This window comes from Coptis chinensis, chromosome 3, assembly GCF_015680905.1.
Source record: "Coptis chinensis isolate HL-2020 chromosome 3, ASM1568090v1, whole genome shotgun sequence".
In the NCBI taxonomy this organism is placed as follows: Eukaryota; Viridiplantae; Streptophyta; class Magnoliopsida; order Ranunculales; family Ranunculaceae; genus Coptis; species Coptis chinensis.
The window spans coordinates 110236441-110260777 of record NC_141458.1 but is presented as its reverse complement, the minus strand read 5'-3'; the positions used below and the strand labels follow the sequence as shown (position 1 = coordinate 110260777).

At 35.4% G+C, this 24337-nt stretch overlaps 2 protein-coding genes, 1 long non-coding RNA gene and 1 pseudogene across 4 annotated transcripts; all 4 read left to right on the top strand.

Moving 5' to 3' along the window:
• The first annotated feature begins 2202 nt into the window (after positions 1-2202).
• On the top strand, positions 2203-3580 carry LOC147512911 (polygalacturonase inhibitor-like). Its single transcript, XM_086595913.1, has one exon. The coding sequence runs from the start codon at positions 2335-2337 to the stop codon at positions 3331-3333; it is 999 nt and encodes a 332-aa protein (XP_086452039.1). The 5' UTR covers positions 2203-2334; the 3' UTR covers positions 3334-3580.
• A 4995-nt stretch (positions 3581-8575) lies between these two features.
• On the top strand, positions 8576-10163 carry LOC147512910 (uncharacterized). The gene is made up of 3 exons (XR_015217295.1): positions 8576-8653; positions 9205-9305; positions 9871-10163. It is a non-coding gene; the product is annotated as an uncharacterized LOC147512910 (long non-coding RNA).
• A 529-nt stretch (positions 10164-10692) lies between these two features.
• Positions 10693-14785, top strand: LOC147512909 (polyadenylate-binding protein RBP47B'-like; annotated as a pseudogene). Its single transcript, XR_015216103.1, has 6 exons — positions 10693-10698; positions 10775-10935; positions 11286-11382; positions 11767-11928; positions 12500-12597; positions 12710-14785. The product of XR_015216103.1 is annotated as a polyadenylate-binding protein RBP47B'-like (transcript).
• A 7998-nt stretch (positions 14786-22783) lies between these two features.
• Positions 22784-24053, top strand: LOC147512908 (polygalacturonase inhibitor-like). Its single transcript, XM_086595912.1, has one exon. The coding sequence runs from the start codon at positions 22851-22853 to the stop codon at positions 23853-23855; it is 1005 nt and encodes a 334-aa protein (XP_086452038.1). The 5' UTR covers positions 22784-22850; the 3' UTR covers positions 23856-24053.
• Positions 24054-24337: the final 284 nt, after the last annotated feature.

Below are 24337 nucleotides of genomic sequence, written 5' to 3'. Positions count from 1 at the left end.
TGCCAAACTTTAAGGGCGGAGTTTGATCCAAATGCAAATGGTGGAGTTTGGAATTACCAAGAAACGGAGATAGTGAAGGTAGTTGCCGATCAGGTGACCGTTGGATGGAAATCACAAGATTTTGACACGTGTAAATTTTATTTGTTTTCAATAAAATCAGTACATGTGTTAAGTGTGAGGGGTATTTATGCCATTACAAAAATATGAGTAGGAAAACACACGGTGGAGTTAAAGTTGACTGATTCAACTAACAGAACTGGGGCCAAAAACGAATTTAGCAACTTAGGAGAGCCAAACGCTAATATCCATATATAAAGTGGGGCCAAAAGCTAAATAACCCTTTTTTAATCTTGATCTGATTAATTTTGATCCAACGGCCGATATTCTGCTGTTTGGATGTTGTCTGAAATTCTGCTGTCTACCTAGCCGGCCATTGGATCCAAAAAAAAATATATATATATATATATATATATATATATATATATATACGAGTAGGTTCTTAAAACATCTATATTTAAGAGATAATATTCTTAAAACATCAACATTTTTGGATTTATTTTTATGTATGACTTATATTCCTATCACTCAATCAATTACAGAAAACACATATGTTATGTTATGTTATAATCTATCCCCTATTGAAAATTAATTTAGTGATTTTTTTTTTTTATACAGCTCAAATAATTAGAGTATAATACATAAATATAATGTAAAATAACAAGAAAATGTATGAGGGCCAAGTGAGGGCTTAATGAGGGTTGGGCTCAGGCTTCAAAATCTAAGCCCTTGCCCGCCCCTTATAAGCATGAGGGGAGGGCCGGGCCGGGCCACCCCTTAAATCTGTGAGGGCCAACTTTTGAGGGATTGAACATGCAATTTTGAGGGCCAAGTCAGGGCGGGTTGAGGGCCTGAGGGCCAAATTATCACCCCTATGTCGAGTTTATCAAACCCAAATCCAACCCGCCTACGGGTGACCCGTTAAGCCAGCGAGTCAATAATATATCAGTTTCGGATCAGATTCCCAGAAAACTTGTATACAAAATATTTACTATTTCACAATTTTATTTATCATATATATATGCATTAATTCTAAAAAATCATCCATAATTTAATTACATATTAATGAAAATTGAATAATTAAATATATATTTATTAAATGAATCAATATGATAGCTAATCCTTTTTCTTTTAGTCGTTTATTTTAGGTAGTTGGGATGATAGATGAGATTTTATATCAGTTTTGGATTGGATTCAAAGACAACCTGTATGCAAAATATTTAACATTTCACGATTTTATTTATCAAAAAAACATATTAAAAAAAAATATATGTATTAATTCTCAAAAACCATCCATAATTTAATTACATATCAATGAAAATTGAATAACAAAATATATATTTATCGAATGAATCAATATGACGGCTAATCCATCTCCTTTTAGTCGCTTATTTTAGGTTGTTGGAACTTGGGATAATGAAACTTATCTTAAAACAAAACAGGTTATACAGGTCACGAGTTGATGACCCGACCCATTAAACCCGAAAACTAATCGAGTCTTCTAACGGGTTATTCGGGTTAATATATGTGACCCTAACCCTACCCATTTATTTAACAGATTCGGCATATCAATTCTTAAATGACCCAAAAACCTTTTTTCCCAATCCAAACCCGCTAATTTCGTGTCGGGTTAGCGGGTCGTGTACAAAACTGCACCCCAGATAAATAAAAAAAAATACTTATATCAAAACGGAAATGTGTAAAATATCCAATCTTAACATCAAAGAAATCAAAACGGGAATGTGTAAAATTTTGCCATCCCAAAAAGAGAATTGAGCATTGGCGTAAGCTTTATATGGTGGAGGTCTTATTACCTATATTTGTCAAACAGACAATTTTACGTGGAGATATTCCTTTTTCCATTTCCATCAATTTTTTACTATACACGGCCCCTCGGTTGTGCGATTAAACACACAACACACACATTAATCACACCCCCCACTCGTAGCTCTTGAGCATTTTCCTCTTATTAAAATTAGCTCATCTTATCCAGTGCCTGAATTTGAACCAAGTCCAGTCCCAAACTGCCAACTGTTAAAAGTATAGACATTTGGTTTTGCCCGTTAATGCCTACATGTGATATTAAAACCAGCTAATATTATGATTGTGTATTTGCATTCAAGATCGAGTCAAACTCTTCATGTAAACAGTGGTGGCACGCTTTATAAATTTTATTCATCCTAGTAGAGCAAATTAGCAATCGAACAAACTCATATAAATAGCTTCAGTGCTTCACTACTGTAACTTTTAGTACAAACTCAACAAGTATATCCAAGCATGAAAAGAACACATCTCACTATGATTCTATTGTCAGCATTCTTTGTTTCTTCTCTCCTACCACATTCTCTCAATGCTGCAACAGGACGGTGCAATCCAAGTGACTACGAAGTTCTCTTGAAAATCAGTAAGGCCCTAGGCAATCCTTTTCCTTCGTGGGTACCCAATACCGATTGCTGTGATTGGTATGGTCTCCAATGCAACGACACTACTAACCGGGTTGTGGAACTCACTATCTTTTCGGGCCAAATTTCGGGCCAAATCCCATCGGAGGTAGGCGATTTGCCGTACCTCGACAATCTTACTTTCCGAAAACTATCAAATATTACCGGCCCAATCCCTCAATCCATTACAAAACTGAAGAGGCTTAGATTTCTTCGACTAAGTTGGCTCAATCTCACAGGTCCAGTACCAGATTTCATTAGCGAACTCTCCAATCTCATCTACCTCGAATTAAATTTCAACAAATTTACCGGCCCCATTCCATCCAGTTTTTCGAGCTTTACCAAACTTGGTGCTCTCCGTTTAGACCGCAATCAATTGTCCGGATCCATACCCGAGTCATTTGGGCATTTCAAGGGGTCCGTACCCGATTTATACCTATCTCACAACAAACTCACAGGCCCAATTCCTAAGTCGTTTGCGAACATGGCTTTCTCAACGATCGACTTGTCAAGAAACAAGCTAACTGGTGATGCTTCAATGTTGTTTATACCAAATGGTTCCAGTGTGATTATCGACATATCTAGGAATATGTTGGCATTCGATTTCTCGAAAGTGAAGAAGTTGTCCATGCAGTACTTGGACATGAATCATAATATGATCTATGGAAGCATTCCAAAGGCGATAGTTGATGATGTGAATTTGCAGTTTTTCAATGCCAGCTACAATAGACTTTGTGGTGTGATTCCAACTGGAGGAAATATGAACAGATTCGATTACTCTTCATACATCCATAACAAATGCTTGTGTGGACCACCTTTGGCCGCATGCAAGTGAGCAACACGGTATTGTGCACGTGTGGTTCACTGGCCATTTGGTTGCTACCTGTGATGTCTAAAATCTCTAAATATAGTGTTGTAACTTGTAAGAATGGGGTGTTCACTCGAACACCTCATTGGGTTGCTTGTTATGCCATTCATAATTGGTCGTGTACTATTTGTATTGTAATAAAAGCTTTGAAAGAGTAAAGATCAAGAAAATATCCACGCAACTATAAAATTGTGATGTAAAATTTCCACGCAAATATAAGATGAATGTGATGTAGGACATAGCGTCTTTTATTTATTTCTTCTAAAATCTCTACTTTGTTCTTTATTAGATTGAGCCTAATAATTTAGGAGATTGAAGTCCATCACATATAACTGTATAAGGTCACTGCATAGTGGATAATGATAAGTGTTAGAAAAATGGGTTTCAATTGAAAGTCTATACTGTTGTGAACACATAGGACTTGGAATGGCACAAATCCATTGAGAAATGAATGATAAATTTGTCTCCCAAATTATCCCACTTGAGATGAAATGGTTGAAAAATGGGTGTGAAAAACACTTAGTCCCACGTGGGAAGAAGACCAAAGTATTGTTGAGTTTATAAGGCCTAATTGAGGCTATTTGGGTTGGGCCCCAATGGGTTCTATTAATTTTCCGTGGAGATGGAACACAAGCAAGCTCAACAAGAAACATGCGCACCACTAACAGGTGGGCTGGGCTGGGCTAGGTGGTGTGTAGTTTATATTCTTTTAGGATAACCAATTTCTTAACAAGGCCCAATCTATTTGGGCCCATAAGACTTAACAATTTTACTTAAAACAGTAAAAAGAGAAAAACATTTCCAAAATAGTGCAACGGTTCAAAATGTTGCATTCAACGGTTTGAAACGTTGTTTTATGCCGAAAAAGTACGGTGCGTCCTTTCGAAAAGTCACTATGTTGTTTTGAACCGTCACTGTGTTGTTTCGAAAAGACACTGTGTTGGTTCGAATAGTCACTGTGTCGTTTCGAAAAGGCACCACTCTCATATAAATATCAGACGTTTTTGCATAAAGAGACATCGATTGAAAACCTCTCTTCTCCTCTCTGTTCTTAGTCAAAATACAATGTTGCGTTTGCTAATTCTGTAGAATTGAAATGCTGCTTTCCAAAGAAGGAAAAATTTGTTCTATCTTGGGAGATAGTTTCCAATCCAAATTTAATTTGAAGCACCGTGAGGAGGAAAATTTGTCTTAAGGACATAGTGAATCTTCACTAGGCTCGGATTAAAGTTTTCATACGTGGTACATAAGAGAGAAATATTTGTACTATTGTGATAATTGGTAAAGTATAAGTATAATTTGGTTGTGGTTCCTAACAATAAACTCAAGTCATAAAACATTTACAGCAAGAATCCTGCCCTATAGATAAATAATTAAAAAGACTGTTTACAGCAAATAAAACACTTCCCTGATTAAGAAATAAATGTGCATATATATATTCGTGATCATGACGATCCTGACAAATAAGAGTGCACAAATCTCTACTAGTAGCATATCCTATAATGATCGTGGCCTCTTAAATTCATCCGGGTATTTTTCTTACGCATAATACCCCTGGATGAATAATTAAATCAAATGTCTAGATATTTATTAATGAGGACTACTTTGTCTTTTTATGCCTTTATAAATTTTCAGTACCAATATTGTCCTTAAATTAAAATATTGCTTAACACCTTTGAATAGGAGCAATCAGTCTTTTCATGTGGCGTTATATTAAAAAACCAATTTCACGCAATTTTGAATTGTACGCTTTACTATAAATGACATTTAATTAGCAATAATTTGGTTATTTAATAAGACGTTAAGAAAAGGAAAAGTATAACAGAGAATACGAAGCGATTCTTTTCCCTTCTCTCCCATCCTCTTCTCTTCTGTTTCTCATTTTTTTTTTCTCATTACAATGAAACTACTACTTCCATTCTTTTAATTTTGGGTTTCTCCCCGTAAAACCAAAGGAAAAAAAAAGTAGCCATCTATCGCTGGTGATCCGAATGGATTAGAAGCATTGAGTTAAATCAGCAAAGCACATGCGCATTGAAAGGAATGCACTATTTTATACTATGTCAAGTTGCATATTCTCTTCCTTACATTTGATCAATCTTTGATTGATGAAGTTCGTCATCACGTTACACGTTTTTTATATTATAGAAAACACTGTAAGTGTCAATTTTTATTTTTGATTTTTTTTCTTTCTACTATTTCCACAATCATGAAGATGATCTTGCTGCTTTAAAGTTGGAAATTGGGTATCATAAAAAAAAAAAATTATAATCGAGAATATGACATGAAGCTTGATTTGATTGAAGTGTTCTGATTGTCCGAACATTCTTAAATGAGTTTGATAAATCTTGAAAAGTTCTTATTTTCTTTTTGATTTTTTTTTGTTGAGATGCATAGTAGAATTGAAGTTCTACATTTGCTGAGGAAGAAGTTACTCAATCCTTTAGGTGCTTTGAATTTTTCCGTACTATAATTGGACTTTGGCGCTCTTAGAGGATGGTTGAAGAAGATGAATCATGGACTCGGCAATTGCGAGTCAACTGGCTCAATCATGGTATGATTTTAGGACATCTTAATGTTTTCGTAACATCCTCAATGTATTCTTTCATCATTAGCATTTTAGTATACTTTTGGCTTTCTGAAGTCTGAAATTGCTAGAATGTTTTGAAGCATATTTGACACTGAGTTCAGGCTTGGATAATTCTAATGTTGTCTGTTGTAAAACTATACATGATCCAAGACTGAATGGCATTATGTATGCTGAAAGCAGAGTAGAAAGAGCAAGGTTTTTTTTCCCAAAGTATAATGGGATGAGATCGTGGGAACACTGAATCATACCCATTTCTAGGCACAAAGAAATGGAGAAATGGGTGCTTAGGTGAGTTTCTTATTTTGGCTTGATGAATTTATTTGTGTCCCCTATTCAATTAAGGACTGGAAATTGAAATGGTATACATAATCCGTTAAATAGCTTAGGTGAGAATGAAGTTGAATAATGAAAATTAAAAGTGAGTTGATGGTAAATTAAATTGGTGGCTTTACTTTCTACGTTTGAATGGTGAAGAACATTGAATTTTGTGTTTTTTAAACCTAACTAAATTATTACGCTCAAAACATATATAAGATTAGGCTCGATTTTGTGCAGAGGGTCTTTCATCGAGTATTGTCCCTCACTATTCATTTCCAAAGAATTCATAGAACAGTGTTTTAACCCAGAGTAGTTGCCACACTTTACATTCAGGTTTCTAAAACAATTTGCAAAAAAACACATTGTCTTGGTCAACTAGGTAATGTACATTGTCTTGAAGTGATTCGATTTAGATAATATGCATTTTATGGTAGCTTAATCCGAGTCATTTTAGTGATTGCCCTCCCAATATATATATACAATCAACCCAAGTTTCATCTAGACGAGAAGGTATGTGAACAATATGCTATCAAGGGGGACGATGTAGATCGTGCTTTGCTTCCTGACACTACCAAAAAAACGAGTTTACCCGAGAGACGCCATAAAGAATACCCGACGGATTCCGTCGGTAGGACGTTACCAACACATTTTGTCTGTCGGGTATAATATGACCATTTGTCGGGTAATCTCTCTGGGTACCTGACGGTTCTACAAGAGTTGTTAACAGTCGGCATATCTCTTCTAAATATCAAGCGGCAAACTAATTTCGCTTCCCACCTATTTTTTTTGGAAAATTAAAAAAATAACCAAAAAAGACCCTAAAGCTAACTGTTTAAGTTGCATCGAACAAAAAGATAAAAGCTGTTTAGTCACATCCATCGGCAGTATTGACCTTTCCTTCAACCACCGCTCAATGAATCACATCCATCGACAGTATCCGAAAGATCTCTTTCTCACCGTCTCTCTCAAAAAGCTTTGATTTTCAAAGTTGGTTCTCTTATATATTCAAGCTTAATTAATTTTTTGTTCTCTTTGGTTTTACTTTAGATATTGATTCTCTTAAGTAATTTTATAGGTTGATTTAAAGCTCAAATTACTGCTAGAGAAAGAATCAATTTTTCAGGTTAGGTATTTTTTTTTTCTTGAGATTTCCTTTAGATTTTAGGTTGCTTTATAATTTGTTTCAATTGGTTACTTGTTATTTTCGTTTGTGAAAATGAATTAAAACTTGGTTTTGGTGTTGGGTTAGTCAAAGCTTCAGCTTTGGTTAGTTCTCTTTGGCTAGCACCCGCTATGTTGCTCTTAGATGAATTAGCTTGGGAAAGTTGGCCACCAGCTTTTCGCGCTTAGGTTCCTAAGTGCTCCCTGAGTTCAACTCATCGTACCACACAAGTTCATAGTCTTTCAACTGTGTAGCATGAAGCTTGACATGTTTGTGGTCTTGAAGGTTTTTATGATTGAAAGCTTTCTCCATATAACTTAAATAATCAACGAACTCATCCGACGTGACTCGACCTTTCTCTGGATTTGAATTAAATTGCCTCATTTATTGTTTAGGTCTATTACCTTGGCAACACCTCCTGGAAACCTTCCTGATTTTAAGATGTTATTGCTTTTTGGTTGTGGATCGGTGCTTTTAGGAGATGTTGAATGCACATAGAATAACCTCCTAGACAGGAAGATTGACTCAAAGGTATTATCCCTTTTTGTTCTGTTAATAGATACATATTTTATTTTATAGATGCACCTTGGTTTGGTTCCTCAATATGCTCAATAACTGTTCTATTTGGAAGCATGGTCCTAATAACATTTGATTTAAATATTCAATTATGTTCTTGGTGTAGGTGCAGGGTGCAAGGGCTTGTTTTTGTCATCTCCTTTTTTGCGGTTGTTGGCTTCTCTCTCTGCCCTTCCTCAGCAGAAATATCTTTTTTTTTGTGGAAGGGTGAGTCCGGTGATTAATAAACTTTAACCTTTTCAAAAACAGAAATAAATAAAAGTAAAGATTGTGTTACCTACTAGAATCACTAAGCTCCATACAAGTAATGCATGACGTGATTTATTGTGCAGAACTGAATTTGCATTTTGATGTGCAGGTATTGACATACAAGAAATTGAACTTCTAATATTGCTAGTATTAGTTCAAGGAACTTAAAACAAACTTTTATTATGTTGTGTGTGTGTGTGTGTGTGGGGGGGGGGGGGGGAGGAATGCATACTGAATTGATTGAAACTTTAGCGCCTTGCTTTTTGATTGATCACTCACTTATTCATAATGTTTGTTTCTGTTTTTCTCTTTCAGGAAGAAATGCTTTGGTGGCGGACTGCAAAAGGCTTGCATGATTGAAACAACTTTGAGGATTCGGTACGGAAATGCAGGTATGAAGTTTGGTGTTTTTCTTTCTTCGTAAGTGATTTTTTTTATTAATGGTTAAACAATTAATTGCCATGACACTTTTTGAACTTGGACGTCAACTTTAAAACTTTTTAGTTTGGCTGATTTGAGACTCTTTTCATTATTATTATTTTTTTAAATCATTGAAGCTTGCATGTACTTCATGAGTGGATGAACTTTTAATAACTGTTAATGAGTTTATATAGTTCATTGTATTCTTGTACTCCCTTGTTGTTCATAAAAAATAATTAGGTGATGATGTAAAAGAAAGATGTGCACTACACTAGTAGTTCTAAAATTGGATGGACCTTAGGACCTTTACTTGCAATTTTTTCATGCTGGTTTTATAGCTTCCATAGTGGACAAATATAATGACCTTTAATTGTAAACCATTACTTTTTTTCTACAATTTTTAATTGTTCAGTTTTTACTCTCGGAATTTAGGCGACACAAAAAGGCTGCCATGTTATGGTGTAGTGTTTATGGGTTAGGGTTTAATGAATTGATGACTTAACAAAATGTATATCTTTTGCAGACTTGCAGCAGCCACTGCATTATAATCCAAAAAGTCTTGAATGTGAAGCTCCTCGTTAAAAATCCTTTGGATACAATAGCTGCTGAATGTGGTGCTTCCAGGTAATTGCTTGAAATTCATTGTTAGACCTATGAACAAATTATATCCACTTTTTCTTTTTCCTTAGTTTCCTTAGTTGGTTTGTCCCCAATATGGAGTTTTTTTAGCAACATGCATGTAAAAGAGGATTTCTATGCATGTCTTCTCTTTTATAGGGTATCATCCTCTAAGGTTTACAAAGTTATTCCTCCCCACCGCAATTGATGGCTGGGGTTCACAACTTATGAATATTTCAATCTATATCATGGGTTGGTTGTATCATTGGAATAAAATTGGCAACAAAAACTATTAAGAACGTGAGTGCCTAGCAATCCATGCTGATGTTTAATTGTTTAGTAGGTTGTTTATAAAATAAGAATTGGCATGTTCATGCCTAGAGTACCTGGAATCATTTTGAGATTAAGATTACAGAAGTCTGATAAAAATGTTTGAGCTATCCACGACTATGATTAGTAGTAGTTTACGCCTTTTCCTTAATGTTCTTTTATCATGTGGGGTTAAAGTGATTGAATGTAATTGTAATATGAGTAAAGAATTTCCCTTTGACATTTTTTTTTTGGTTGGTAGGAAACTGAAGTCAAAGGGAAACCGCATCTTGGATCGAAACAATGGTAGAAAGTTAAAACCTACTTGGTTTTTGTCAGGGTTTGGCCTGGGAAGTTAAAAAGTGTTAGAAGACTCCGTTTTGTTTAATGTGAAGAGTTTGACATCATTGTAGACTTGGGCATTACAACAGTATGGAAAGATGGTGTTATAATTTCATCGAATCATTGTTGTTACACTTCCTTTCTACTTGTGCTAGATACTAAGTGTAGCTCTTTTGTAATAATTGTGATGTTGGCCTGAAAAAGAATGTGATGTTGGGATCTTTTATTAAAATCCCAATATATATATATATATATATATATATATATATTTATTTATTTAAAAAAAAACTAATTTCCGATTGACATAAACTGTCGCAGGTATACCCGACGGTCAAAGACAGTAGGAATATCCGACCGTCTAAACCTAATTTCCGACGGACATAAATTGTCACATGTATACCTGACGGTCGAAGACAGCAGGAATATCCAACGGTCCAAAGCTGTAGGAATGTCTGTCGGCAAAGATCATCAATGCCGACGGCCTATTTTGACTGATTTTAACCATCGAAAGCCTATGCCGACCGAGCATTTTCCGACGGTCTTGCGGCAGTTTTGGCCTGTCAAGTAATACCTTTCGCGACAGCCATAGTCAGTCGGGTAAAGTCGTTCTTTTTGTAGTGTGAGAAGACACCTTTCTACGAAGATTTGGTAATTTTTGTCTAGAGAAACTGACCTACTTTTTGCACAAACACATTTTTGCATTTTAGAAGTTCAAACAATATTTAACTTTTTGCAGGCTACCATGGATGTCCATCTTTAAAAGTTATTGATTGTAAGTTCAAAGTAAATATATTCTGAATGAATTTCATTCCCATCTTTAAAAGTTACTAATTGTCTTATTTCTACTGCATATATTCGCTGGTGGTCTGGACCCTAATGTCACAGAGGAGGAATTGAGGCAAATATTTGCTCAGTTTGGTGATCTTGTCTATGCAAAAACAATACCGGGTAAAGGATGCGGCTTTTTGTACAGCTTTGGAACTAGGTATATTTGAATCACCCTTTTCATTGTATTACCCGGTTTTGTTTTGCTTTAATTTATGTTTTCTTATATTTGTTGATTGATTAATTTATGTAGTACCCTGTTTTGTTTCGTTTTAGACTTTAGCTATTGTCTATTGCTTGTTTGTGACTTCCAAATTCTAAATATTAGAAGCATGCTACTTTTAACACATTATTCTTTTATTTTTGCTATTAGCAATTTAAGGGTATAATGTTGTATCTCTGCATTGGTGATCAGTCAGGATGGTCATTTACATTCATTGATATTCAATTTCTTTTATCTATATATTTGTCAATATTTAAGGTTTTATAAATCTATGTTTTTCTGTCTAGGCAATCTGCGGAAGTAGTAATACAGAGATTGAATGGAACTATGATTGGCCAGCAAACCGTACGCCTTTCATGGGGTAGAAGTATGATAGCTAAACAAGTAAATCCAAGATATATGCTTGCTATTGAATAGGGAGGGCCTTGAATTAGATTTATATTTGTGCATATATGGTGTGAGGATGAAGTCTATAACGTTTTATTCTTAGAAATCTGTGAATTTTGTTTACTGTAACAATTTCCATACTTGTGAACATTTTGAGGAGGTTGAGGATTTGAATAATTTATTCCCCAGCGGGTTTCAAAGCAACAAGTGCATGATGTTTCATTGTCACATTCCTCACATATTAATCATGACTGGAACACAATTGCCCCGCCTTCCTTCAAAGTTTTTTTCTTGATTTTTAACTTGCCAAATACTGTTCTAAAATGTTGGAGTTCCATTTTTACATAGCCATTGACCGATGTTTTACTGTCCAAATTACAGGATCAGCCTGGCACCTGGGCTTAGCCATCAGATCCCAATCAGTGGAATGGTGCTTATTATGGTTATGGGCAAGGCTATGATGCATATGGTTACGAGGCTGCTCTAGACCCTTCTTTATATTCATACGGTGCATATGCAGGATATGGGCGGTATCCTCAACATGCAAGATATTTCAAACACTTAATTTGTCAAATAATCCTTATGTTTAACGCTTTCTTTAGAGATTTTTTTTTTTGCATGTGTTTGATTGGCCTAAAAATTTGATTATTAGTGTTACTTCTTATTTATAGGTTTATGAAACACTCGAGAATTGGTGTGCGTCTATGTATTATGGACACTCCATATTTTAAAAATAATCCATGTCGGATATGTATCCATGTATTTGTGTCAAACATGACACACATGTATTGTATGTGATATACCTAATTTTTGGTACTTCGCCATATCGGACACTTTGTATCGGTGTCAGATGGGTATGCATACCCGTGTCAATGTAAATTAGGTGTGCGATACTAGATTCAAACAAAGGAGGACTAAATGATGGAAAAAATTATCTATTGATACTTGGCCTCTATATATTATTTTTTGCATCTGTACATTTTAATTTTCTTTAAGATGAGCCCTGTTTCATCCTTTTAAATTTAAATTATGCAAGTCATGAAGGTATAATATACATGAATATAATTCCATTGGTAAACTGTTCTCAAGACATTTTATGCTTCTTGCTTTTCAGGCGGAAGGCATGCAAGAGATGGTAGCTATGGCAGGTGTTGTCCCATCTGTGGAGCAGAAAGAACTATATGATCCGTTGGCTACACCTAACGTTGACAAGTTAGTTTTTTTTCCCTTTTGTCAGCTTTCATAACTTTATTCAATCAGGTCTATTATTTACTTCATGGTTTGTGTCTAAATCTACACTCATTGTTAGCTCCTTATTTGCCAGGTTAAATTCTGCATATTTGGCCGTCCATGGAAGTGCTATGGTGGGGCGACCTTTGTGGTTGAAAACTTCAGCACTCTATCAACAAACTTAGCCTACTGATTATAGTGGTTTTTCTTATTGGCGTGTTTGATAGGAAATCTTGATCTGGTTTCTCTATTAATTGAGAACTTCTTATTTTGATAGAATAAATGCTGCTTTATTACTTGGTTGTCCATGGAAATGCCATGGTGGGGCAACCTTTATTATAGAAAACACTCTCACTGTCTCACAAGTCACAACAACCTTAACTCGTGTGCAGTTTGTATTCTGGTTAAATCCTTCTGGTGGTCTTTCTTATTTTGAAGGCAACTTTGGTGTCTTTACAAGGAAATCCTGATATGGTTTGTCTCAAATTATTGTGAACTTCTAATTTTGATAGGTCAAAATGCTGCTTACTTTGAGGTCCCTGGAAGTGCAATGGTGGGGCTACCATTATAGTTGAAAACCTTGACACCCTCACGACAGGCCTAGCCGCGTGCAGCTTGTACTTGGTTAGATCCTTCGGTGGTCTTTCTTATTTTGAAGGCAAAATTGGTGGGTTTACAAAGTATATTGAGCAGTCATTTGAGGATCTTGATGTTTCTTAGTTAAGTCGTACCACTAATTTTCAGGCTAAGAAAGTTTTAATGTATACTATGCCCGTTTGCTTTATTTATAGGATTGTGTTTCTCTTTACCTGAACTTCTACGAGTAAGATGAATATACATCTTTATGGAGTTCAAATTATAAATCTTCGATGAAGCTTTATGTTTCTTACAATTTGAATAAATGGTGTTAGTTAACTAGCAAAATTCAGGTATACAATATTGAAGAGCAAGACACTTACCTATATCCTTCTTTAAATGTTAAGTTCATACCCTCAACAAGAAAATTTAGCAACCATAAACACAATTACGAACAGTACATCAATTTCCCCCCGAGTTGGTTACCAAATAAGAAAGGTGTTAAGCAAATTATGTTTACACTCTTCCTTAAGTTTTGTTTGACATCGTGTGCATAGCACGTGCATCTTGCTAGTAACCCATAGAATATAGCCAATCTTAACATCAAAGAAATCAAAATGGGATGTGTAAAATTTTGCTATCTATGCACCCCAAAAAAGAGAATGAGCATTGGCGTAAGCTTTATATGGTGGAGGTCTTATTACATATTTGTCAAACAGACAATTTTATGTTGAGATATTCCTTTTTCCATTTCCATCAATTTTTTACTATACACGCCCCTCCGATTGTGTGATTAAACACAGCATACACATTAATAACACCCTTAACTAAGGGGTTATATGTAGGGGTGTGCACGGGTCGGTTTGGGTCGGGTTTGGATAAAAACCGACCACCGAACCGACCCTGTCGGTTTATGAACTACAATAACCGATCTGAACTGATCAATACTCTTAACCGATCCGAAACTAACCCGACCAATTTCCAACCTAACTGATACCCGATCCAACCCGAGTATGTTACAGTTTAACCGATGTTTTAACCGACCCGAGACTTTGCAAAGTCATTCCTCTAGAACACGAGCTCATGGGGTTTCATGCCTGACTAAACTTGAGCGAAAATCATGCAGCCAATGAGCCAAATATGTCTTCTGTCTTCAACTCTAGAACTCCTTCAATCAACTTTATCAACAAAGCATCCATAACTTTCTGATCATCTTCCCTTTGCAGTGAGAGCATGTTCTTTCTCTTGAAAGGTCCAGTAAGAAGAAGCAAACCCAAAAGAAAGTTGCTTCAAAAACACAACTCTTTTATCCTTGAAACCTTCCAGCCAATATAATCAAAAGGTTGCCCTGAGTGGTTGATGTTTGCGATTGTTAACAAAAGGTTTCTTAACCTCATCAGCTGGCTGGATAAAGCCTTGGGGGCCGGTTTTCAATTATCATGACGTGGGGATACACCACCATTTTTGGCTTGAATAATTCCCAATCCCATGCCCTGATATGGGTTTCTACTACTAACCCTTGCTTTTGGCACCATTGTTTCAGCCTTTAAGGTCCCATCTCTTTTCTCTCTGTGTGTGTGGCTTAGTTGAGCATGGAACTGAGACTGACAAATAAATCAAATAGATAAATCAAATTGAAACATTTTGACAGAGAAAAGGAGCCACTTTGACTTACTTATTTGAGTTGGCATCACACTAATCGAGATGTTTTGTTGTGAAGGGAACCACCACGTGATTACTTGTTTTTTTTTGAAAAATGCCCCTACTTTGAGCCAGCCACCACGTGACTAGTTTTACATTAAATTAAATGTTTATATTCTAAAATATCTTACTATATAGAAAAATATGGGGTATGATGAATAGTATTTTCACGTACGTCACAGGGGCAGTTTGGTAATTTTTCTATCTTTTTTGGGGGTATTTTGGTCTTTTCACTATATGAAGGTATTATCTCTACGGTTCTCGAATATTCTCGCACCTCTTCTCTCTCTCTAAAATCTCCACTAATAGGATGATTGATTCATCTATGTATTAATTATTTGTTGAATTGATCAAATTTATTTCCTATGCATTCATCTCTGCAAACGATTCAGGTAGCCGAAACAATTGAATTCTCCATTGGAAGTTCTTGAGCAAGAGATTTATGATATATCGAGCTTGAGAAAGCTAGACGATTGAAAGTGATTTTTTCTCTTTTCATTACTTTTTATTTGATATCTCTGTGTTTTGAATATGTAATTGAAGTTTGAGCAAGTACATTTTGTTTGCTTTATCTCCTTCATGTTATATTTACAACTAAAAAGGATTTTTTTTTCTTCTATCTTTAGAAAATTTCTCATTGTTGTCTTTGTCATTTTATCATTTGTTGAATAAATTGTTTACAATAAATTATTTCAATTTTAGTTAATTTTTTAGGAAATAAAAGTTAAAATGACTTTATGTAATTTTATGAAACTATAGTCGATAAAATAACCTGAGTTTGTTGTGAGCAACTCTTTAATTTGTGAGTGGATACAAGTGTAGAGAAGAGTGAAAGCACTAACGAGGGTTACAAGGGTATCTCAGTGTTCTTTTTTTCATTTAGATTTGGCAACTACAGTGCATGTACGCTATTGGAAATTTTTTATTTATGGCATACCCGTTTTGTTTGTGGTAAATAATTGTTTGGCATATTTCAAAAATGGCAGTGTGCTTTGAATATGGAGAAGTATGAAATTACTCAACGACGGAGTAAACAAGCTTACAGAGTACCTCTATCAAACTTAAATGCTTATTTTTTCACTATCTAAAGGTTCTCTGTAGATTTCTTGAATATTCCTCGCTTCGTGTTTGCAATTTCTCATTATTAAGCTCTGTCTTGTTCGTCTCCGGCACAGTATTATTCACAATCTTCGACTGGTACTATTCACACGTAAAGGAATACTATATGATTTCTTCAATCTTGAATCTAAAATATATATGGTTGAAACAAATTTTGTGGCGCTGTTTTGTAGTGATTATCTATTCAAGCTTTTGCTCATTGGATATTCTAGTGTTTGGCAAATCATGTCTGCTCCCGAGATTTACTGATGTAAGTTATACTTATGGCATAATTTTTAATATTCACAGCTTGAAGGAATCAGGCCTTTGGAGGTTAGCTCCAAGGTCTTGGGGTATGATTTCCAAACTAAGCGGGGTTAAAAATCCTGATTGTCAGTGCATTATTATGTGTTGTGAGATTCTGTATGTCATTGAGAAGTTGCTACTTCTCTAGACACTGATATGAAATTTACCTATAGATTTCTATGTGGAGTTGCTCTCATTTTTCCTGACCTTATTCATTTCATATTCATGGTGTACATGATGACTCATATCTGGTAGTGTGAGAAGACAAACACTGTTCTTAAAGATTTGAATTTCTCGCCACTTTCTCTCTCTCTATATATTTATTTCTTCTATGTGATTGTTATCCAAACGACTGCTATTGTTCGCACATGGAGGAATACTCATGAGAATGTAAAATAATAAATAGCAAATGTTCTATTCATGTTGAAAGTATATCTTACTATATTAGGAAAATATGGGATCTGGGTATGTGTTTTTTGCATCTGTGTCTGAATATTGCTCATTGTGTTCATACAATTCGAGGATAGCAATTTTGTAATTTCAATTTCCTCTGTCCAAATTGAGTATACTATTACTGATTTGTTTGGGTGGGGACTGGGGACTGGGGAATACACACTCTAATCTTTAGTTAATTATTTTGCAAGAATTAATTATTTTGATGGAATTGAGATGCATGCTCACACGACTAAACGGTGGAAAACCACTTGAATCATCTGGTCTCCCTTATTCTGCAATTGATCTATCTTCAAAATATTACTTCGACATGCAGGTAAAATATGATCCCAAAATCCTTTCATGAGTTGTATAAACTAGCTCTGCCAAAAAGCTAGCTAAGGCACTGATAAATTTGTGTCGTCGTATATGTCAAGGTAAATGGTAAGATATTAATGATCAGGTTATTGGAAACATTGTTGTAATTCCTAAACTCACGCACATACACAGGTGTAACTTTCACCGTGGGTTTTGTCGTAATATAGTGACTCTTCTCTTGATTTTTGTAGGCCTTCTGTTTCTATGCTGAAAAAGAAGTTTTATGAGAGCCTCGAATGGTTCGAGTTGGTCTCATTCAGAACTCTATTGCTCTTCCTACCACTACACCCTTTTCAAACTAGAATAGAGTCATCTTCGAGAAAGTGAAACCTCTTATAGATGCTGCATGCACTTCAAGAGTCAATGTATTATGCTTGCAAGTGAGTCACTAACGAAGACAAACTATGTACATGAATAATTTTACATAATTGCAACATCCACAAATATCATACATAGATGTATTTAGCCTTTGGTTTGAATGGTGTTGAGATTGTCATCAACCCTTTTGCTACTGTTGGTGAACTCAGTGAACCAATGTGGCACATTGAGATTATATTTTGCCCTTTTTACATCATGCTGCAGTTGCCATAATTGGATTAGTTCTTTTGCTGCCGGTAAATTAATCATGTATAATTTCATCTCTAACACATTCAATTGTTTACAGAAACTAAAAAAGGAGTTACACAAGCTATCATCCATTGCGTCATCAGAGATTTTAAAAGAGTCCAGTACCAGCATAAAGTAAACTTTTGTTGCGAGAGCCTCATCAAACACCTCCAACACTAAGAATGAGTACAAACTACAAAGTATACAGTGTAGATAAGGGTCAAATGAGATGCGTCATTCAAGGGAAATTGAATTTTAAGAGGTGAAGGACAACAAGTTTGGCCCACAACTTTGACAGCCACTTCTGATATATGGTACAATCTTTGTTTGTAAGGTGCGCTTCTATTGAGTTGTTGTCCCCTACCTTAGTTAATTTCCCAACTTTTCCCTCTTGCGTTTTAGAGAGTACATAGTATTGAACAGTATTGTTAAGATTTCTATTGTTGTGGATGTATTGTTAATACGTGCATCGCACGTGCATGATGCTAGTTAATATGTAATGGTCGGGTCGGTTAATTATGGTTATCACAATCTGAAACCGAGCATCGAACCGACACTGTTGGTTTTGCAATATTTCAAGCCGATCCAAACTAGTCTTAAGCGGATAACCGACCGATGTGGTACGGTTCGGGTCGGTCGGTCGGTCGGTTATGTCGGATACATCGGATTTATGCACACCCCTAGTTATATAGGTGATCTTGGACACACCCATAAAAACACTCTCATACCCCAATTTTAAAATACATAAATAAAATTGTTTTAGACACATTTAGGTTCTTAAATTACCCCTTTTTAAACTTGATTGAGCGATCTTGGACACACCTATAAAGTTGTTGCAAATGAGATTTTTTTACTATCTCAGTTATTTATAAAGACCCGGTCTAGTGAAGCTAGAGCTATTCATGTCAAACATCGAAAATGTATTTTACTTATGTTATATAGATTGATTTTTTTTAGTTCATGTTAGAAATGTATCCTCCTACCTACGAGATTTTTTTCTCTGTAGAAAATAGAGCGAGGAAAAAGAAGATTGCCGAAAAAAAGGTTGTGTGTTGTTGTTTTTTTTTTTGCCCCTAATGAAAATACCTCAAATTTATTTGGGAGATATTATATGATTGAGGAGGTTGTTGGAGTATGACAAAAACTTTAGTTAGTTATGAGGTATGGGAGTGTTTTTATGGGTGTGTCCAAGATCCCTATGTATGAAATTATTTTTGGAACCAATAAACAAATAGTATTAAATTTACATATGTGGTATATTCGTAACATATTTCAAGTTCAAAATGTTGTTCATTTACCTATGTGCAAATTGTGAATAAACCCATGCATTGAACACACTTAGAAAACCGGCTTATCAAGTGAGGGTGCCCAAGTACTTCCTTACTAATTCATGCTCAAATATCCAAATAATGTAGAACTATTAGAGCATCTTTAGGTGAGATACTATCCTAGCATCAACCATCTTCAGGAGAGACACATATTGATGAAAACACCAAAAAAATACCAAACCAAACACCAAATCGGCCAAAATTTGGTTCAAGCTTTGGTGTTGTATCAAATCTCTCTCGCAGTTTTGGAAAAACCGCGCGGTTTTTTGAACACCGCATAGGCTTGGGCTAGAGTGTGGGCTTCAATCATGCGATTTTGCGAAAACCGTGCGAGAGATTTGGAAAGAGAAAAAAGAAAAAAGTTGATGTGCGATACATCATGCGGTTTCTGGAAAACCGTGTGGGCTTGGGCTTCAGTGGCGTAGTTTTGAGAAAGCCGCATGGACTATATGGCACGGTTTATCCAAAACCCCGTCATTTGATGTTTCTCTTGAAGTTGGTTGGTGTTTTTTTGGTTTGGTGTTTGGTTTGGTTAAAAAATTTAGTGTTTTTGTAGTTTTTCTCCTAAAAATGCTCTTATTTCTAACATAAATTACTCAACTCAAGTGCGTTTTTGGTAGAATCTAGCTATCTTACATGAACCTCACGAATTGTAAGTGGCACGCACTGACAAGAACACTTATATTCTTAACTGAAATTCGTAAATACCTCAGTCGTTAGCTCATTTCTCATGTAAAAATGTGATGATATGAGGCCCTTGGCATACGTTTATTAACTCTCAACAAAATGCAATCAAATGTGATGATAGTAATAATGTGGACAATCAAAATTCACCACCCATTTCTCATGAAAAAATAGAAAATAGGCATACCGTTAGGGAGTTTGAAACAATTCGCTCCATCTTCATTTCATCTCAAATTGCTGTAGCTCAGGCCTTCTATTTGTTCATTATGTTGCGACAAGTCAAGCATAAAGACTACAAGTATTATAACCAAAATTTACATAATCGTAACCGAATGGTCAATGCAGCGGAGGCAACTTACATTGTAGCTCAAAGTTTCAAACCAGAAACTCAAACCTTATTTGTATTCAATTAAAATCAACCGTTCACAATTTCGATCTGCTTTTATAAAAGTCCTTCAGTATAGCAAAGAAGATGATATTGAAAAATTGAGTGGTCTTAACTAGCTAGGAAAAAATAATAGTAATCAAATGCATTCAAGATCGAAGAAAAACTAGTCGGTTCAAAATGTGAGAAGTTGGAAAAACGCAAGCGAAATGGTGTGGTAGTGCACACCATAGGCAGTGTCGGCTCGTCCATAAGGCGAGTTAGGTGATTGCCTAAGGCCTCGAGTGAAAAAAGGCCTCAAATTTCCACAAAAATTGTACTATGCAATATAAAATTCCTACTAAATAGCCAATAAATCATACTAAAAGATTTTTAGATACTACAAAACATAATACATATCCCATAAAAGTCTCCTAATAAAAAAGGTAATAACTCTCCTTCTCTTATGTTAAAAAGAATTTCCGAAAATACCTCAAATTTCAAATGGTTAAATTTTCAATTTTCCATTTCCATCTCTATACTATATCTCCATAAATGATAAGTCTAACCAGACCTATGAGAAATAGATTAATCAAAATAAGCATAAATTACAATCTTATTAGGCAAAGAAAACTTGTTATGTAGTGTAGAATTGCAAACAAAAAAATGGAGTAACTAACTTAAAATTTGGTTTGGAAAAAAGCCTCAAGTTCTGAGTTTCGCTTAAGGCCTCACCGAAGCTAGGGCCGGCCCTGACCATAAGCACCTAACCATTCCATCACAAAAAAAATAAATAAATAAGAGCAGATGCAACTTTAATAGTAGGTTCCAACTTGTATTGAATGAAAACATAAAGATATACTTCATAGTTCCAAGTGCAAAAACAAAAGCAGCAACTGTGTATAAAAAGAAAGATAAAGTGAAGTGTTAAACTGTTCGAGTCCAGATTGCCAAACTGTGAGACGTGACCCAATAAACTTCTATGCCTGTCACAAATTCGTTCTCTATACTAAAACGTACAAATAGCTATAGTGACAGATACGAGTTTACTTAACAAGGAAAATCAACCATACGAGAAGTGAGTCAAGTGACAGAAAGTGTAGTTTTATTATTGATTTAGCAAACAGTTAAGTGTAGTTTTTTTTATTGATTTAGCAAACAGTTACAATCAAAAAGTGACTTCCATAAAGGGACGCGCGGTTAGCTCAAATATTGGCTTATGGTGAGGACCACATTTAATGTAACGTGTTCATGCACGCGCTTAGAAACCGGTTTCAACCTTTCAATAAAGTCAACTGAAGAAAACATAGAAAATTTTGTCCACCTTAAGCACCTAAGCTTAAAGGCACTTTGATTATTACTCAATCAAAATTCAAAAGTATGGACGTATGATGTTTGCTTCTTCTCTTTTCTTTTGTTTCACCACAGGTTATTGGTTCTTAGTTACGCACCCCAAATGATAATTTTAGCTCTGTAAATAATTATATATGAAATTACATTCCGTTTTTCTTAATACATTATGAATGAAGAAAATAGGAATGTTAAAACATACAGTTTTTCTTGATACAAATAGGATTGCTAAAAGCTACACTTGAAGCAATAAGTGTAATTCAGCTAGTCCTTGGTGCATGCATAATACCACACGACTCTCATTATTAACGCTTCGTTAAGGAAATGCATGCACTTATATATTACTACATATCAATATTTATAAAGACCCAGTTTGGTGAAGCTAGAGTTATTCTTGTCAAACATCAAAAATGTATTTTACTTATGTTATATGGATTATTTTTTTTTAGTTCATGTTAGAAATGTATCATCCTACCTAAGAGATTTTTTTTCTCTATAGAAAATAGAGCGAGGAAAAAAAAAATTGCCGAAAAAAAAGGCTATGTGTTGTTGTTGTTGTTTTTTTTTTTTTTTTTTGCCCTTAATGAAAATACCTCAAATTTATTTGAGAGATATTATTAGATTGAGGGGGTTGTTGGAGTATGACAAAAACTTTAGTTAGTTATGAGGTATGAAAGTGTTTTTATGGATGTGTCCAAGATCACTCTATGTATGAAATTATTTTTGGAACCAATAAACAAATAGTATTAAATTTACATATGTGGTATATTCGTAACATATTTCAAGTTCAAAATGTTGTTCATTTACCCATGTGCAAATTAATAATAAACTCATGCATAGAACACACTTAGAAAACCGGGTTATCAAGTGAGGGTGCCTAAGTCCTTACTAATTCATGCTCAAATATTCAAATAATGTAGAACTATTATTTCTAACATAAATTACTCAACTCAAGTGCGTTTTTGGTAGAATCTAGCTGTCTTACACGAACCTCACGAATTGGAAGTGGCACGCACTGACAAGAACACTTATATTCTGAACTGAAATTCGTAAATACCTCAGTCGGTAGCTCTTGAGCATTTTCCTCTTATTAAAATTAGCTCATCTTATTTGTGCCTGAATTTGAACCAAGTCCAGTCCCAAACTGCCTGCTGTTAAAAATATAGACATTTGGTTTTGCTCGTTAAAGCCTACATGTGATATTAACACCAGCTAATATTATAATTGCGTATATGCATTCAAGATCGAGTCACATTTTGACTAGTCAAACTCTTCATGTAAACAGTTGTGACACGCTTTATAAATTTTATTCATCCTAGTAGAACAAATTAGCAATCAAACAAACTCCTATAAATAGCGTCAGTGCTTCACTACTGTAACTTTTAGTACAAACTCAACAAGTATATCCAGACATGGAAAGAACACATCTCACTATCATTCTATTGTCAGCATTCTTAGTTTCTTCTCTCCTACCACATTCTCTGAATGCTGCAACGGGACGGTGCAATCCAAGTGACTATGAAGTCCTCTTGAAAATCAAACAGGCCCTAGGCAATCCTTACCACCTTGCTTCATGGGTACCCAATACCGATTGTTGTGATTGGTATGCCCTCCAATGCAACGACACTACTAACCGGGTTGTGGAACTCACTATCTTTTCGGGCCAAATTTCGGGCCAAATCCCATCCGAGGTAGGCGATTTGCCGTACCTCGACAATCTTACTTTCCGAAAACTATCAAATATTACCGGCCCAATCCCTCAATCCATTACAAAACTGAAGAGGCTTAGATTTCTTCGACTAAGTTGGCTCAATCTCACAGGTCCAGTACCAGATTTCATTAGCGAACTCTCCAATCTCATCTTCCTCGAATTAAATTTCAACAAATTTACCGGCCCCATTCCATCCAGTTTTTCGAGCTTTACCAAACTTGGTGCTCTCCGTTTAGACCGCAATCAATTATCCGGATCCATACCCGAGTCATTTGGGCATTTCAAGGGATCCGTACCCGATTTATACCTATCTGACAACCAACTCACAGGCCAAATTCCTAATTCGTTTGCGAACATGGCTTTCTCAACAATCGACTTGTCAAGAAACAAGCTAACTGGTGATGCTTCAATGTTGTTTATACCAAATGGTTCCAGTGTGATTATCGCCATATCTAGGAATATGTTGGCATTCGATTTCTCGAAAGTGAAGAAGTTGTCCATGCAGTACTTGGACATGAATCATAATATGATCTATGGAAGCATTCCAAAGGCGATAGTTGATGATGCGAATTTGCAGTTTTTCAATGCCAGCTACAATAGACTTTGTGGTGTGATTCCAACTGGAGGAAATATGAACAGATTTAATTACTCTTCATACATCCATAACAAATGCTTGTGTGGACCACCTTTGGCCGCATGCAAGTGAGCAACACGGTATTGTGCACGTGTGGTTCACTGGTCATTTGGTTGCTACCTGTGATATCTATAATTCTATATAACGTTGAACTTGTAAGAAAGAGATCGAACCCCTCATTGGTTTACTTGTTATGTCATTCATAATTGTTCATGTGTACTATTTATTTGTTTTGTAATAAAAGCTTTCAAACAGTAAAGATCAAGAAAATATCCACACGACTATAAAATTGTGATGTAAAATTTCCACGCAAATATAAGATGATTGTGATGCAGGACATGTTACATAGTTGTATGTAAACAACAACTAGAGTAGAACAGAAGGAACAGTGGACTAACAATGAACAACCAAGGCGTCGATAAGACTGTCCTTAAGAAAAGATTTCGCCCATTCCACTGGTGCAGAAAGGCTACAATGGTATTTTCTCCTCACAAGATTCAATGATTACAGAAGGCAGATTTTGCACTAGTCAGACTTTTTTCTAAAACGGCGTA